The sequence below is a fragment of the Trichosurus vulpecula genome, chromosome 5 (assembly GCF_011100635.1).
Source record: "Trichosurus vulpecula isolate mTriVul1 chromosome 5, mTriVul1.pri, whole genome shotgun sequence".
NCBI classification, from domain to species: domain Eukaryota; kingdom Metazoa; phylum Chordata; class Mammalia; order Diprotodontia; family Phalangeridae; genus Trichosurus; species Trichosurus vulpecula.
In genome coordinates, this window is record NC_050577.1 from 272,167,043 (window position 1) to 272,182,896 (window position 15,854).

General features: G+C 41.9%; 1 protein-coding gene across 1 annotated transcript; it reads left to right on the plus strand.

Moving 5' to 3' along the window:
* Positions 1–845: 845 nt before the first annotated feature.
* On the plus strand, positions 846–8,037 carry LOC118850473 (keratin, type II cytoskeletal 2 oral-like). Its single transcript, XM_036759893.1, has 9 exons — positions 846–1,376; positions 1,556–1,776; positions 3,389–3,449; positions 3,845–3,940; positions 4,728–4,892; positions 5,732–5,857; positions 6,411–6,631; positions 7,092–7,126; positions 7,772–8,037. Exons 1-9 carry the CDS (start codon positions 846–848, stop codon positions 8,035–8,037), a joined length of 1,722 nt encoding a protein of 573 aa, XP_036615788.1.
* Positions 8,038–15,854: the final 7,817 nt, after the last annotated feature.

The following is a 15,854-nucleotide window of genomic DNA, read 5'->3' on the forward strand; positions in this document are numbered from 1 at the left end:
GTGTCCACAAAGATGGTTCATCATGAGGCAAGAGGAATTGCAGATGAAAAAGAAGTTACTGATTTCAAAGGAGGACCCAATTGGTGCTTTGGGTTCATGAAACGGAATGGACTAAGTGTGTGTACATGCACCAGACTTGCATAAAAGATACCTGAAAGCTATGAGCAGATGAATAAAACTCGAGTTCAATAACTTTATGTAATACTTTTTTTTTCTGATTTTGGGCCCCAAAATTAAGGTACGTCTTATACATGGGGAAATACGGTGCCTCACAGTGTTGCTGATAGGAAAGTGCTTTGTCAACCATTGAGGTACTATAGGTTTATGGTGTTTCCTGGGGGAGTAGCTGCAAAGAAGGTTCTGCTTTTTTCTTCCTCCCAGAGTACCTCAAGTTCTCTTGTGAACCTGCTCTATCGGGTCAAGGACTGAGTGATGGGAATAGATCAACCATGTTTCTGAGGAAGGGAGTAAGGCACAAGTCACCTAATTGAATCTGCCTCCTAAGGAGCTGGTGCCTTGAGGCTTTAGGGTTGGGCCAGGTCCTGGCAAGGAATAAGTTTACCCATCAAAAGGAGAGTCTACAAATTTCAAGTTTGGTGGAGACAAACCAAAACTAATTGGGGGGAAAAGGCACTCAGCTGGGGAGTTGGTGATTAGGGCAGTGGTGCGCTTCATATTTGAACCCTTGATCTGTTTTGTCGGGAGAACAAAGCCTAGTGAGACTCCAGATTAATTCACTGACTCTCCTGGGCCCTATAAAAAGGGCCTTTCCAGGCCACTGTCTTAGTAGGTTCTTGCTCTTCCTTTGCCTTCTCAACTCTGTTGTCTTCCTCCATCCTAAGAAAATGCTGAGTCATCAGTCCACTCGGTCATCCCAGACCAGTAGGGGTTTCAGTGGATGCTCTGCCACGATCTCTGGCCAGAGCCAAACCAGCTCTAGGAGATCCAAATCAGCCTCCCGATCAGGAGGGATGAGCATGGCCACTACCTGTGCCATGATAGGTGGGGGCTTTGGCAGCAGAAGCATGTACAACCTAGGAGGAAGCAAGAAGATCTCCTGTAGTGTGGCTGGGCCCAGCTTTTGTGGTGGCCAGAGTGGTGGCTTTGGTGGAAAAGGAATGGGCAGTGGTTTTGGAGGAGGATCCTACAGCTTTGGAGGTAAAACTGGTGGCTTTGGAGGAGGATTCAGCAGAGGTGGATCCAGCGGTTTTGGTTGTTCTGGTGGTTTTTCCCTTGGCATTCAAGAAGTGACCATCAACCAGAGTCTCCTGCAGCCTCTCAATGTGAAGCTTGACCCCCAGATTGGGGTGGTAAAGACCCAAGAAAAGGAGCAGATTAAAACCCTCAATAACAAATTTGCCAGTTTTATCGACAAGGTGAGTGTTCATGGCTATGTACTGGCTTGGAGGTAGAGGATGATGGAGCCCACTGAGACTTCTCTTGGACTTGGGCTCAAGACTGTCTTGAAAATTAACACCGTAGGTTTGGTGATCCCTGGGAGGAAGTGACTTGAGTTGGGGTTACCCAACCTCCTTTTTTTCTTATTGGGTTATAGGTTCGGTTCTTGGAGCAACAGAACAAGGTTCTGGAGACCAAGTGGTGCCTCCTGCAGCAGCAGACAGAGAGCTCCAGCTCCAGTTCCAATAACTTGCAGCCATTTTTTGAGTCCTACATCAACTGCCTCCAGTCCCACTTGGATGGGCTGCTCAGGGAGAGGAGCAGCCTGGAGGGAGAACTGAGTACGGTGCAGAACCTGGTAGAGGAATACAAGAAAAAGTGAGTGATGGAGGCAGCCAAAGGAACAGTCACCTGCCCCTGTAATTAATGAGGTGGTCATGGCTCACATCAATAGTGGATGAGACCCTAAAATAGGGGACATATTCTATCCTTATTTCCAAGATCCCTGTGGGATGCAGGATGGAAGCAAAGGAGGTTTTAATTTCAAAGCTTTACTCCCTGATGAAGTGGCGTATTTTTAGAAAGTAGCATGGATGACAGCCTGCGGGGGATGTTGTTGAAGGCTCATGTTTCAGGTACTAGTTGTTCTCAGTGACTTCTGAGGGCCCTTCCAACTCTAGGATGCCATAATTTCGATCTTACCTCTGACAATGTACATTGGCATCCTTGGAAGTCAACAATGCGCAGTGAGTGGATGGAAAGGCATCCTTGGTGTCAAGAAGACCTCTGACACATACGAGTGGAGCGGGGGGCATTTGTAAGTTATTAACTGCTAAGTGTCCCCAGATAACTCTCTAAGAATGTAAGTTAGAGAAAAGTTAGAGATCTGCATCTGAAACCACAGTTCTCTGGTCCACTCTCCCCACCAAAACTCAAACAAAACCCCAAACAGTCCCCTATCCATGAAAATAAGGAGGCTGCTACATCAGGAAGAAACAGAATTAGAGGAGTGTGACAGAAATCTTCTAGTCAGAGGATTCTCAGTCTGACAGAGGAGAAAGGCACATGTCCATGGCAGACACACAGACAAGAGAGTGACAGTGGTTGACTTTGGGGCACCTGGACAAAGTTCTAAAATAGAGTAAGCTGGGTTAGAAAAATAGAGTAAGCTTGGGTAAGCTGAGTTGGTAGCAGGAGTTTAATCTGGAAGTGTTTGGGGTGGAGGATAGTGGGCAGGGTGAGAAGGTGAGGCAGGTACAATGGGAATTGGTAGGAGAGGAGCAATGTGGACACTAAGTTCTTTCTTAATTCTGTTTGGTGCAGGAGAATATTAATATAAGTTTCCATTCCCAGAGCTCATAAGCATAATGGGGAGGCAGTTGAGAGCACTTAAGAAAAGAGAGAGAAGGAGAACCAGCCTGGATAGGGACACAGGCTAATGTGTAAAGGGAAATATCCTGGCATTAGGGAATGGGCAAGCTTGTGCCTAAGTGTTTGGAGAGAAGATGTAAGAGGCATTAGAGGTCTGTACTGTGTATTCAATGAACTTTTAAGGGTCTGGTGATTCAAAGAATCTGTTTCTAAGCCTGGTTTTGTCTGAATTACCCGGATAATAATCCCATATAATTTTTGATATGCCAGGGGATTGAAAGACAGATCTGAAAACTCAGCCCCAGGACATTGATGCAAATGCTAGGATGTACATTTCTTAGACTAGTGTAGCTACAACTCACGCAAAGCTACACTGAGCTAGGTATCTTCTCTCCTCTCCTCTCCCTCTAAACCTGTCCTCTCTTGTCCTGTCGTATCCTCCTGCATCCTCTCTTCTTTTGACCTGTCCTGTCCTCTCCTGACCTGTCCTCTCTTTTCCTGATCTTTCTCCTCTCTTTGTCTTCTCTTCTCCTGTGTCCTCTCTTCTTTTCTCCTCTCTTCCTTTATCCTTTCTTCTCCACTCCTTTCATTTGCCCACTTCTTTCCTTGTCTCCTGCAGGTATGAAGATGAGATTAATAAGCGAACCACAGCTGAGAATGATTTTGTGGTGCTGAAAAAGGTAAACTGGGCAATGAGGCTGAGCAGGTCTGGGTTTGTTGTGGGGTTGGGGTGGGTGGGTGGGTGGTGGTGGTGGAGGAATGAAGGAAGACACTTCAGATACCACTTGTGTGATTTCGGGCAAGTAAGTAGCTTAATCTCTCTGGACCTTAGTTTCTTCAACTATAAAATGAAGGGCTGGACTAGATGGTCTCTGCAGTCCCATTGAGATCTATAATTTATGATCCCTAATGCCCTTTAGAGCTTCAGCTTGACCACTTATGCAACCTTTTCCTCATCAGCAAAACCAGTGTAAAAATATATGCACTATATCTACTAGCATGGACATAGTAAGAGATCTAATCAAATAACATGTATGATGTCCTAATAATGTGGCTTTACAATAATTCCCCCTAGGATGTGGATTCTTCCTACATGACAAAAGTGGACTTGGAGGCCAAAGCAGAGAGCCTGTCAGATGAGATCAACTTCCTGAAGGCTCTCTATGAAGCTGTAAGGCTCTATGCTCTTTCTACCCTGTCTGGCATTGTGTGGGTGGGTGGGAGAGGGGTTGAGGAATGCTTTCCCCCACAAATTAGATACTGAACCACCCTCATTCTCAACTAGAACCAGGGTTTACAAGCCTCTTATAAAGATCCCATGACGAAAAGAATTGTTAAAGCTCCTCCCACATTTCCCCAACTTCTTCCCTTTAAAATGAGGTGTAATGGAGCCCAGTAGACATGAGTTTAGGTTCTACTAGATACTAATTGCGCAGCTGTGGGCAACTCCTCTCCTCCCATTGTTGTGGAGAAAGTGTTTTGTAAGCCCTAAGGGGCTTTAGAAAGGTGAGATAAAATTATCCCCATTCTTCATCTCTCCTCTTGAAGTCAATCTTACTCCTACTATTCTCAGTCTCCTGATCTGCTTTCCCCTTCCCAAGGTAGTGGAGAAAGTGCTTTGTAAGCCCTAAGGGGCTTTTGGAAGGCTGAGATATTTACCTCTTTGGCCCATTCTTTGTCTTTCCTCTCTCTGTTTCCTGAGCTCTCCCCTCCTCCAGTCACAGTACCTATAACCGAAACCCTTAGGGTCTCCCCAGGTAGAATTCCAGGTCAATTCAACTTTAGGTGCTCAGGGGCCAGGCTGAGCACAGATCACATCCCCTAAATTCTTAGCCAGATTGTCAGTAACCCTGCTGGCTGTTTGGTTTCTTTAGGATCACACCTCCCTGCCGGGAATGGTGTAGAGCATCCTGGGGAACTGGGGTGTGATAAGGGAACTGTTTCCTCTGTATGAATAGGAGTACTCTAACGTGCTGTCAGAAGCAAGTGACACCTCTGTGATCGTCTCCATGGACAACAATCGAAACCTGAATCCGGACAGCATCATTGCCGAGGCCAAAGCTGTGTTTGAGGAGATGGCCCAAAAAAGCAAGGCTGATGCTGAGGCCCTGTACCAGTCCAAGGTGAGAAAGCTCCCCAAACCTGCTCGAGCCCCGCCAATTCTTCCCTTTTCTAGATCCTATTTCCTCTTCGGCCATCACTTATATGGCTGCTCCACCGGCTCCTCTTGTGAGAGAACACAAGTAACTCACTTCAACATTTCACTGAAGCATGCAATCTCAGAGTTGGACAGGTTGGACCTCAGAGGTCTACCTTTAAGAATGCTAAAAAAGAATGCTCCCTACAAAATCCCTAATGATATGGTATCCAGCTTATATGGAACCAAAATTTACTTCTTGTAAGAGATAGCGACCTTGAAGGTCATCGAGTCCAATGCTTTCATTTTTACAAATGAGTAAACTGAGGTCCAAAGAAATTAAGGTCATACAGGCATTCAAGTAACAGAGTTGGGATTTGAAAGCAGGTCCTCTGAATCTGAATCCCATTCCATTTCCAATGTACTAAACTGCCTACTGCTCTTAGTTCTGTTCCTTTGTATACAAAGCTGAAAATCAACAGAATCCATCTTCAAGGAGCTTATGATCTCATAACATCAACTTGGAAGGAACAGAATAGTTCCCAACTGTCTACCCCCAACTCCCCACCACTGGTGAACTTCACTGGGGAATTGGGAGGCAAGCTTGGCAGAGAGGAGGGCAATGTCTCCCATCAGGGCTCTCCAGATCCATTATTTTACATCTTAAGGGGGCAAGTATGTGCCTGTGTTTGTGACCTTCCTACTTTAAATTTCCAGTGCGGACATCCCTGGACCTAATCTAATCAGTTTCTTCTCTGCTTCTCTTTCCTCTTGTATATGAGTACCTGAAGCTAACTCTTCTTTTCTCTCCCCTCCCTGCTTCAGATTGGGGAGCTGGAGATCACAGCTGGAAAGCATGGGGATGACCTGAGGAATACCAAGAGTGAGATTGCTGAACTCAGCAGGATGATCCAGAGGCTTCAGGCTCAGATAGAAAGCACTAAGAAGCAGGTAGGGAGTAGCTCCTTTCAGGTCTGAGATTCACATGCTTAAATAGGGTTCCCTCTCAGACAACCATGGGGCCACAGCCTGGATACAACAAGCTGGACAGATTTCCCCGGCCCTTGGGAAGAACTTTCAGAGGGAGGAGTCTCATGCTTGGGGAAATTCTGTGTGATAGACAATGGGCGACAGGGTATGGTGTAGGGTTGAAGGGGAGCTCGGGTCCCCTGTCATTACTGTTCCCTTCTCTCCTGCCTTCACTAAGGGACAATATTCTTATAGCTTTACCAGGATAGTATAGCATTTCTATGGACTGAGCCCATCTTTTCCCTGAAAAGATGTACAAGGATAGCTTTTCACGTGGTCCCTGAAATATATACTCTGGTCAGCTGTCAACAGCTGGAATAGGCTATCCTTGAATGATTGACTTTCAAGGCTGGTCCCAAGATGGTGGAGGGAGATTGTCCTGTTCAGCTACATGGGATAGATTCTTCAGAAGGCAGAGGCAAGGGAACAGGTGGGCTTCTGCAAGGACCTCACAGTCCCTTCTCCCTCTCCAAAGAACGCCAACCTGCAGACGGCCATCGCAGATGCTGAACAACGTGGGGAACTTGCCCTTAAGGATGCCCAGGCCAAGCTGGCTGAGCTCAGGGAAGCCTTGCAGCAAGCCAAGGAGGATTTGGCCCACATGCTCCAGGAGTACCAGGAGCTGATGAACATCAAACTGGGCCTGGATATTGAGATTGCCACCTACAAGAAACTCCTGGAAAGTGAGGAGTGCAGGTGAGAGATATCAGCAAAGGATGCTGGGTGGAAATCAATCAGTCATCTCTCTATTATCTGCTTTCTGGGTTGTCATCACAATAGTAAGAGCTCACTTTATAAGTATTTTACAATGTGTTTCCTCCCAGCAACCCTAAGAAGTAGAAATTGGAGTTTTATGGAAAACTGTCTCAGAGAGGTTGCCTAAGTGAATGATGCTAGTAAATCTAGGAGTTGAGATTTGGTCCCAGGTTGTCTATCTTCATTTCTATGGCTTTTACATAAATATGTATTATTATACATAATATATAGTGTATAATAATATATTATGACATGTATGTCATTATTATTTATAAAATATACATCAATAAACTGCTTTGCCTCTCTCTGGTAAGTTTTAGGAGCCAAGTCTGGCCAATATTTAATTCATTCCCAGCTAAGTTTTCTGTTCTCCTGATATTTGCTTTGCTTTTCTAAACAGAATGTCTGGGGAGTGCCAAAACACTGTGTGTATTTGTAAGTATCTTACTCCCTTCCTTTTATTTGATTGAAATGACATTCTTCTCGAGACCACATAACTTTGCTATATTCAGATTGTTCATCCACATATCCTTCCCTCAATGTTTTAATTTTTGGGGTGTTATTACATGTTTATTAACAATTTAAATTTTTTGGCCAGCTAAGTTCCATCCTTGGTGGGAGTGTTTGGAGCTCTGAGGTGTCCAAAAGCCTTCTGGCTGACTTCCCAAGTCACCCCAGCAAGGTGTCATTTGGGGAAAAGCCAGGATCTTCCTGAAGATTATACTTTTAAGATTCACCTGGAATTCTCCATCCTCGGTTGGGAGAGATTTGAAAGTGCTTTTCTCACTTCCCATTTTTAATATGTTTTTGATGATTAGTCCCTTGTAACTGTTGTTCCCCTTATTCCCCCCACCCCACCCTGATGTCTAGATTCATGTCTGACTGAGTTCATTTCTGTTTTTATCCTGGAAATGTGTGTGTGTGGGGGTCTCTGCAAGCTTTCTCAGACCTCAAAGGTCTCTTTCCTGTTTCCTACACCTCTGTCCCATTGAGCACTCTAGTACTGATAACTATGGGGCTACTTCTCCAGCCAGCTGTCAGCTCAGGTCATAGGTGACCACTGATCTGTCTTCTCTGCAGCTGTGGTCAGCAACACTACTACCAGCACAAGTTCTGGAGGCCATTCCAGAGGGGGCAGCAGAGGTGGACAGGTCACTGGAGGGAGCAGCATCTCAGGCTCTGGCTCTAGCAATCGTGGAGACCAGACTGTGATTGCTGGCCAGAGCTCCCAGTCTGGAAGCAGGAGAGTTACCATTGGCCAGAGTTCTGGAGAGAGTGGCAGTTCACGTTCAGCCAGGATAGTCCAGACCACCACCAGCAACCAACGCTCTACAATCAAGTATTAAGGCTTACCCACTGCCCTGGCTCCTTGCTCCCTTCCCTGCCCTCCGGATCAAGAGTAGAGTCTGAGAGATGAGTCTTCTTTGGATTTGGAACCATCATGCATCTCAGCATGTTGGTGGGCTAAGGCACAGGGGGACAGTTTGATTTGCATGTTCACTTGTCAGGGAAGTTGCAGAAGAGATTTCTGTTTCATGTATTGATTGGACTAGATGACCTCTGAGGTCCTCTCCAAATCTGAGATTTCTGTGATATGAGTTGGGGTTTTTCCATTAGGATTCTGTCTCCAGTTCCAATCCCAGAACAATCCTATGTTTAAATATGAGCCTTTACCCTCCTTCTTCTCTATCTTTCTGTTCTTCAATAAACTGCTGCATGATATACTGCATCTTGGTCTTGTGTATGTTGTAGAAAACTGGGATCCTCGGTAGTTTTCTGAGCAGGAGAGTGATACCTTGAAACTAGATCTATATGCACAGGGGTTGGAAATAGGGAAGGTGCTGAAGGCACCTGAGCCTATATAAGATTAAATGGAACCTCATGACTTTCCTGAATGGGCTGTGAGCAGCATCCTTCCTTCTCAATGTGGCATGATGAGTCAGGATAGTGAACTTGTAATGTCAGGCTTATCACAACCCTAAATTGGTTCAATAGTCTTTTTTAAAAAATTATTTTGAGCTTACAACACTCAGTTCCACAACTTTTTGGGTTCCAAATTTTCTCCCCCTTCCTCTCCTCCACCTCCCCTCCAAGACGGCATGTAATCCAATATAGGTTCTACATATACCTTCGCATTATTTACACAATAGTCAAGTTGTAAAGAATTATAATGAATGGAAAGAATCATGAGAAAAAAGAAACAAAACCGAAAAAGAAGGAAACAACAAAAAAAGAGAGCAAATGGTTTGCCTCAATCTGCATTCAGACTCTATATTTCTTTCTCTGGATGTGGATGGCTTTTTCCATCATGAGTCTTTTGGAGCTGCCTTTGAACCTTGCATTGATGAGAAGAGCCAAGTCTATCAAAGTTGGTCCTTACAGATACGATGCGTCTCTAATCATGTACAATGATATACTGGTTCTGCTCCCCTCATTCAGCATCAGTTCATATAAGTCTTTCCAGGTTGTAATGAAGTCCGTCTGGTGCTCATTTCTTATAGCACAATAGTATTCCATTACATTAATATACTACAATTTGTTTAGCCATTCCCCATGGGTATCCCCTTGATTTCCAATTCTTTGCCACCACATAAAAAGCTGCTATAAATATTTTTGTACATATGGGTCCATTTCCCACTTGTGTGATCTCTTTGGGATACAGCCCTAGAAGTGGTATTGCTGGGTCAAAGGGTATGAACATTTTTATAGCCCTTTGGGCATAGTTCCAAATTGCTCTCCAGAATGGCTGGATCAATTCACAACTCCACCAACAATGTGACAATGTTCCAATTTTCCCACATCCTCTCTAGCACTTATGATTTTCCTGTTTTGTCATGTTAGCCAATCTGACAAGAGAGATGTGGTACTTAAGAGTTGTTTTGATTTGCATTTCTCTAATCAATAGTGATTTAGAGCATTTTTTCACATGACTATAGATATCTTTAATTTCTTCCTCTGAAAACTGCCTGTTGATATCCTTTGACCATTTCTCAGTTGGGGAATGACTTGTATTCCTATAAATTTGACTCAGTTCCCTGTATATTTTAGAGATAAGGCCTTTATCAGAGACATTGGTTGTAAAAATTCCTTCCCAATTTTCTGCTTCCCTCCTAATCTTTGTTGCATTGGCTTTGTTTGTACAAAACCTTTTCAGTTTAACATAATCAAAATTATCCATTTTGCATTTTGTAACATTCTCTATCTCTTGTTTGATCATGAATTCTTCCCTTCTCCACAAATCTGACAGGTAAACTATTCCTTGCTCTTCCAAATTGCTTACAGTATCAGCCTTTATACTTAAATCGTGAACCCATTTTGACTTTATTTTGGTATATGGTGTAAGATATTGGTCTATGCCCAGAGTTTCTGACAAACAACTTTCTAGTTTTCCCAGCAGTTTTTGTGAAATAGTGAATTTTTAACCCAGAAACCGGACTCTTCGTGTTTATCAAAGAGTAGATTGCTATAGTTATTGACTACTGTCTTGTGTACCTAACCACTCTATTTCTTAGCCAGTATCAAGTAGTTTTGATGACTGCTGCTTTATAATACAGTTTAATATCTGGTATGGCTATGCCACCTTCCCTAGCATTTCTTTTCATTAATTCCCTTGATATTCTGAATCTTTTGTTCTTCCTGATCAATTTTGTTATTATTTTATCCAGCTCTATAAAATAATTTTTGATAGTTTAATTGGTGTGGCACTGAATAAGTAAATTGATTTAGGTAAAATTCTCATTTTTATTACATTAGCTTGGCCTAACCACAAGCAGCTGATGTTTTTCCATTTATTTAGATCTGACTTTATTCGTGTGAAAAGTGTTTTTGTAATTGTGTTCAAATAGGTCCTGGATTTGTCTTGGCCAGTGGACTCCCAAGTATTTTATAGTGTATACAGTAATTTTAAATGGAATTTCTCTTTCTATCTCTTGCTTTTGGGTTTTGCTAGTAATGTAGGAATGCCAAGGATTTATGTGGGTTTATTTTATATCCTGCAACTTTGCTAAAGTTATTTATTACTTCAAGTAGTTTTTTACTTGATTCTCTAAGTAAATCATCATATCTACTGCAAAGAGTGTTAACTTAGTTTCTTCTTTGCACATTCTAATTCCTTCAATTTCTTTTTCTTCTCTTATTGCTAAAGCTAACGTCTTTAGTACCAAATTGAAAAATAAGGGTGATAATGGACATCCTCATTTTACCCCTCATCTTATTGGAAATGCATCTAGCTTATCACTATTACATATAATGCTTGCTGATGGTTTTAGGTAGATGCTACTTTTGATTTTGAGGAAGACTCCATTTATTCCTATGTTTTCTAGTATTTTTAATAGGAATGGGTATTGTATTTTGTCAAAAGCTTTTTCTGCACCTTTTGTATGGTTTCTGCTAGTTTTGTTGTTGATATGATCAATTATGCTGATAGTTTTCCTGATATTGAACCAGCCTTGCATTCCTAGAATAAATCCTACCTGGATTCAATAGTCTTTTTCAGGGTTTCCCAAATGAATAATTGTGATAAATTGGTAGCTTTATCACAGACCTGGAGGATTGATCCTTCTCTACCCTAGTCTCACAAGCAGTCAATCTTTTCCTGCTCACATCTTTCCTTATCAGCATATTCCCTCCCTTCCTTCTCCCTTTTTATTGTTCAACCCACCCCACCCCATACCCTCCACTGATGATCTCAAGTGTTTTTTGGGTGGGTGTTATAAACAAGTAACTCACAGCTCAAAGTTTCCTAGGGCAATGGGATGTTAAGTAACTTGGACAGAGTAACATAATTTATGTCAGAGACAGGAATGGAACTCAGGTCTTTTTGGCTCCAAGCCCATGATCCCTTTGGCTACTATGCACACTGACTTCCAGGTCATGTAAATGGAGGTATTAAATAGCAAATATTTGTACTGGATTGATAAGGAAGCCAGGAATCTAAGTCTGGAACACTTAACTACTATGGAAAGTTATTGATTTAAGATGGGAGGTCATTTTGTGGGAAACTGCAAAGAATAAATGTAGGAGGTCTACCCTTGCAGCAAAAGATTAGGGGTCCATGACCTTTGATCATTAGGGTTTATAGTTAAGCTGTAACTTTTATTAAAAAGAGTCTCCTGACATGGAAACTTTACAGGATTTTATATGTCCAACCATAAAACCATAGTCCGGATTCTAGGAGACAAAGTTACTCTCTCAAGTCATAAAAAGAATCCTGGATCCCTCAAGAAGAGAATTTATGTCACTCTAAATTTTTCATTCCCTTCATTGAAGGCATTCAGGTAGGGGCCGGATGTTAATCCGATGGGGTGCTATAGAGAGGAGTCCTGCATGGGGTGGGAGGTTGGATTAGACAATGTCCGATCCAGGCTGTTGCGATTAGGATTTGTAATTCAGGTAGGGATACGACTAATTCACCTCTGAGGTACATTCCAGCTGAGCAATTCCATCACCTTTCTCACTCCTTGCTCTGTCTCTCCCCAGGCTCTGTTTCCTCCAACCCTTCCGATATCCCTGATTGCCTGGCTATGAGGAGTTCAGTTATACTGGCTAAGAACTGGCCAGGAGCTAAGATTTAAAAGCACCTATTCTATTTAAAAACACATATAGTTACCCAAATTAACTACAAAGGACATATGAAGAAAGATGCTATCTGCATCCAGAGAAAGAACTGATAAATGTATATATAGAACAATTTTGCATGTATACATGCACATACACATATGTCCTATTTTTGTCTAATGGTAGCCATCTCTAAGGCAGAGGAGGGGAGGGAAGAAAAAAATAAGTTTACATGATAATTTTGTTGTTTGTTTGAAAGGAATAGCAAATTGTACATAGTAGATTTGCAGTTTCATGTGCAATCATTCTTTGTTGTACTGTTATAGAAATGCTTGTTTTGTTATTATTGTTTATAAAATTTAATAATGGAAACCCCCCCCCCATATCCTTCCCCTGGTTGACATAGTCATATGGCCCTAGACATCAAGGTTATGCAAAGATGGATAGACTGGGAGCTGAAGGGAGCAGGAGATTCTTAGGGGGAGAAAGGGCATCATCCTAGCTAGGCAGAGGAAGGGGCTCCTTGGCAACAACCACATTCTCCCCCTCTTTGTTGGTTCAGGTAGCTATTGGCTGGACTGGGTTCCATTGGAGTGGAGAAAGGAATAAAAATGTTGCCCTATCTCAGGGATTGGGCTGAGTGAGCAAAGTGGTGCTTCAGGAAAGCTTGGTGAGAGTCGGGGGGGGGGGGGAACTGAAGCTGCTTTACTTCTATGACCTCTGGTCAATTCCTCTGGTATTGGGAGTGGAGGTCTATAAGGTCCCCCCCCATCCCCAATTTTTATTTATATAATAATAATAACTAACACACATATTGCTTACCATGGGTCACGCACTGTGTCAAGTAAGTTCTTATCTCATTTGACCCTCATAAGAATCCTATGAGGTGGGTGCTATTATTATTCCCATCTTACAGTTGAGAAAACTGAGATAGACAGCAGTGACTTACCCAGGATCACACAGCTAGTGAGTGGTTGGTTTGGACTCAGGTCCTCTTGACTCCAGGCCTGGCTCTTTATCCACTGCACCACGGAGTCAGTCCATATCTATCTCTATCTCTATCTATCCATGTATCTATGTATCTATCTATCATCTCTCTCTTTCTCTATCGATCTATCTGTTTATCTATAATCTCTCTCTTTCTTTATCTGTCTCTCTTTATGTATCTATCTATAATCTCTCTCTATCTGTTTATCTATCTATAATCTTTATCATCTTTCTCTGTCTATCTATAATCTATCTCTCTTTATCTCTCTATGTATCTATCCATAATCTCTCTCTATTTCTCTATGTATCTATCATCTCTCTTTCTCTGTCTGTTTATCTATCTATAATCTATCTTTATCTCTCTCTCTCTCTCTATCTATCTATCCATAATCCCTCTTTATTTCTCTATCTATCTATCATCTCTCTCTTTCTCTATCGATCTATCTGTTTATCTATAATCTATCTCTTTATCCGTCTCTATGTATCTATCTATAATCTCTCTCTCTGTATCTGTTTATCTATCAATAATCTCTCTCTTTCTCTATCTATCAGCTCTCTCTGTTTATCTATAATCTATCTCTTTATCTATCATCTCTCTTTATTTCTCTATCATCTCTATCTATCTATAATCTCTCTCTTTATCTATCTATAATCTCTACTTCTCTATCATCTCTCTTTCTCTGTCTATCTACCTATCATCTCTCTCTCTCTCTCTATTTCTCTTTCTATCTATCGTCTTTCTCACTATACCCGTATTTGAGTCTATATGCAAATCATCTATATCAAAGTCATCTATATTTAATATGTCTATGTCTACAAGATGTTTCTTATATCTCTAATGTTTTTGTGAACTCTGGTGGTAATATGTGGGTCAGAGTGAATTATTTTAATTTTTGATGGGTAACGGGAACACTGTAAGTATTTTGTATTTCCTTCTTTTCCCTCGAGCAGGGGTAGAGTGTCCTCTGACTTTATGCTTTAAGTTTCTTATTGTTATTGCCTTATTATTCTTATTGCTAGTGTTTCAATAACTATGTCGAATAATAGCCGGGGAAGAAGGCGTTGGTGCTTATTCTGTATGCTGTGGAAAAGTTTCCAGTCTTTTTCACTGCATAGTGATAATACTAATAATTAAAAAATCCTATTTATATAAAGCTTTTAGGTTTGCAAAGTGCTTGCCATGGGTTATCATATTTGATCCTGTGAGGTAGATACTGTTATGTTATCCCCATTTAGAGATGAGGAACTTAAGATAAAAGCAGTTTCAGAGACTTTCCCAGGTTGCACGGCTTGTAAGTATTAGAAGTGTGATTTGGACTCAGGTCTTCCTGACTCCAGGCCTGGCACTTTCTGCATGGAACTACCTAGCTTGCATATAATGCTGCTAGCTTTTGGTATTAGACATACACCTTAAAATTTTTTTTAATCATACCTAGGCTTTGTGGTTTTTTTTTAAAGCATAAATGAGTGTTATACTTTGCCAAAGGTTTTTTCTATATCTTTGATGTAGCCATGTGGTTTTTCAGTGTTTTTGTTTTGAAAATCATTAATTATATTAATTGTTTTCCTAATGATGAACTCTTCACGCATCGCTGGTATAAATCCAGCTTACAATGGATTCTTGGCTATGAGCGTATTGTTAACTCTTGTGCAGAAATGAGTCATTATTTCTGACGCAAGTAATGGCTCAGCTTTGCCTTGGCCTTTATTTAGCCGTTGTAGCAGAGTGGGAGGAATCAGGAGGCCCGGTGTCAGCCTTGGCTGTTACGCTTCACTGGCCTTGCGACCTTGCGCAAATTGTTTAACTCGATTGGCCCTCCGTTTCCTGCAGTTGGTGCAGCGTACAGCAGAGCAATGGATCTGGAGTCAGGAAGACCTCAGGCACTTACCTACTGAGCAAGCTAGGAAATTGGTTGTTGTCGTTGAGTCATTTTTCAGTCATGTCTGACTCTTTGTGACCCCATCTGGAGTTTTCTTGGCAAAAATACTGGAGCGGTTCTGCCATTTCCTTCTCCAACTCATTTTACAGATGAGGAAACTGAGGCAAGCAGGGTGAAGTGACTTGCCCAGGGTCACACAGCTAGTGTTGGAGGCCGGATTTGAACTTGGGTCTTTCTGACTGCAGGCCTGGCCCTCCATCCACTTTTATACCTAGCTGCCCTAAACGAGATAAATAATCACTTACTGTTCTGGGCAAGTAACTTCACTTCTGCCTAATTCAGTTTCTTCATCTGAAAAACAGAAATGATGATAGCGACGACCTTCCAGGGTTGTCGCTAGGACAGAACGAGATGATATTTGTTAAGCGCTTTGCAAATCTTAAAGCACTAAATAAATGCAGCTATTACTATATAAAAGTGGGAGATAATGCTTCTACAACCATAGTTAATATGAAGATTAAAGGTAATAATGTAAGGGGAAGCAAATTCTTTAAAATTAATTCATTTAATTTTAGTTTTCAACATTCACTTCCATAAGATTTTGAGTTTTAAAATTTCTCCCCCTCTCTTCCCTCCCCCCCCCCGCCAAGATGGCATGCAATCCGATATAGGCTCTGCTTATGCATTCATATTAAACATATTTTCACACTGGCCATGATGTAAAGAAGAATTAGAACTAA